General features: G+C 41.9%; 1 protein-coding gene across 1 annotated transcript in view; it reads left to right on the top strand.

Annotated features, from left to right (window-relative positions):
- Nucleotides 1–2,091, top strand: part of LOC106877610 (GMP synthase [glutamine-hydrolyzing]) — a gene marked incomplete at its 5' end in the record, with an annotated part of 22,630 nt that extends 20,539 nt beyond the window's left edge. The window contains one exon of the mRNA XM_052976633.1: nucleotides 489–2,091. Coding sequence (XP_052832593.1) covers nucleotides 489–590 — 102 coding nt within the window. The remainder of the gene's footprint in view (nucleotides 1–488) is intronic.
- Nucleotides 2,092–2,097: the final 6 nt, after the last annotated feature.

Here is a 2,097-nt window from a genome sequence, read left to right as displayed (position 1 = left end):
CTGGCAGAAACGTTAGCACGCTGGGCGAAATGCTTATTGGTATTTCGTCTGCCGTTACGTTCTGAGTTCTAATTCCGCCGAGGTCGACTTTGCCTTTCATCCTTTTGGGGGGGTCGATAAATTAAGTACCAGTTACGCACTGGGGTCGATGTAATCAACTTAATCTCTTTGTCTGTCCTTGTTTGTCCCCTCTATGTTTAGCCCCTTGTGGGTAATAATGAAATAAGAATTTTATCTGATCCTCCAAGTGTGTTATTTCATATTCTGGAGATCGTCAAGGTTCTGTCAGTGATGCTGGAACAGCCAGGTGTAGAGGAACAGTTTACTGCTGTGGGACACTGTCCCTCAACTCTCTATTTAAGGCGGTGCTCCAGCATGGCCACAGTCAAATGCCTGAAACAAGTGAAACCATAAAAGCATCTAATCATCATTGTATGTGTAATCTCTTTTCTTTTCTTTTTTTTTCCCCAATCTATTTCTGTAATTAGGTTATTCAGAAGATGACAGAAGCCATATTAACTGTTCCTGGAATCTCTCGAGTTCTGTACGATTTAACGGCGAAGCCACCCAGCAACACTGAATGGGAATGACACCCACCCAGGCGGGGCTGTGGCTCCGAGCAACACCACCCACACCACCGCTCTCACCAACGCTGCCACTGCTATCATCTTCATCATCGTTGTCGTCGTCATCCCAACCACCATCACTGCTACCAACAACAACAACAGCAGCAGCAGCAATGGCACCACCACCAACAGCAGCAGCAGCAGAACCTCGTTGTGGATGGTAATTGTTCAAAACCAGTAATGATGATGATGATAATGATGATGACAAATGTGGTGGCTGTTGTAAAGATAAAGGGGACGATGGCGATGATGACAGCAGTGTCGATGATGACGATGACGATAATGATTATAGAGATGGTGACAAGGTCACAATCGACCTCTGCTCCCACATACATGTGTGGCTAACTAGATTCTTTCTTTCTTTCGTTTTTTTTTTTTTACTTTGGTCACTAGGATGAGTTACACCTCCCCCCTCTCCCATCATGCTATGCCCCCTTCCTCTTTCTGACCCCCTCCTCTTTCTGACCCCTTCCTCACCTCTCTTACTTCATTTCCTCTTCATTCCTCGATTCCTCCTCCCTTGAAATTTTTCGTGTTTTTGTTTGTATCCCAGACTTGTAGCTGCGACAGGAGCTTGTATCTGCAGTGGTGGTGGTGGTCATGGCAGTAGGAATGTCATTTGTGGTAGTGGTAGTGGTAGTGGTGGTTGTGGTTGGCTACAAAAGGTGACTGATCGTGTTTTGTACAGCGGTAGTAGTTGTAAGAATGCTGTCCTGTGGCCGTTTCGGAGTTGCGCGCAGTGGTGATGCTGGTCGTTGGAGTGTTGCCAGCAGCTGCAGACCATCAGTGCCGTCATGCATGACGTACTGGCTGCAGTGGATTTGTTGCATGAATCCCTGTCATTCATGCATGAAGAGATTTGTCTAACGATCTTGTAGGCAAGCACATCCAATTAAGCGATGCTTTAATTTGCTTCTTGATTTGCATCTCCACCACTGCACACAATCGATGCAGCATTTGGTGGGTTTGTCCAGTCATGTGACCATGGTACTGTTCCTTCCCTTCTCTCAAATTACTGACCTTGTGGAGACTATGTAAAAAATTATTATATATTTTATTATATAAAATTATTATATATTATATATATATGAATTTAGTGAATGGAGTAAAACGCTTATGTTAACTGCATGCGTTTTACTCCATTCACTAAATTTATATATACTCAAGTACCCAAAATAACAAGGAGTTTCTACCTCATAAACAGGAGTTACACCACAGTCATTTTGTGATCTTTGCTACCCTGGTATCTATTAACCAATTTATTTTGTCCGAGTTATTTATTAATTAGGAGAAAATAAATCCATATAATAAAATATATTAATATATATATATATATATATTATTATATATTATTGTATATATATAACATTGGCTTCTCAACATTGTATTTAAGACTTAAACTAGGTTGCTGTTGTCATTGTCTTATTTATCTGATCAAACTTTGGTTGAGGAGGAGGAGGAGGTGGTGGCT

This window comes from Octopus bimaculoides, chromosome 25, assembly GCF_001194135.2.
Source record: "Octopus bimaculoides isolate UCB-OBI-ISO-001 chromosome 25, ASM119413v2, whole genome shotgun sequence".
Taxonomy (NCBI): Eukaryota; Metazoa; Mollusca; class Cephalopoda; order Octopoda; family Octopodidae; genus Octopus; species Octopus bimaculoides.
This window is presented reverse-complemented; position numbering and strand designations above follow the sequence as displayed.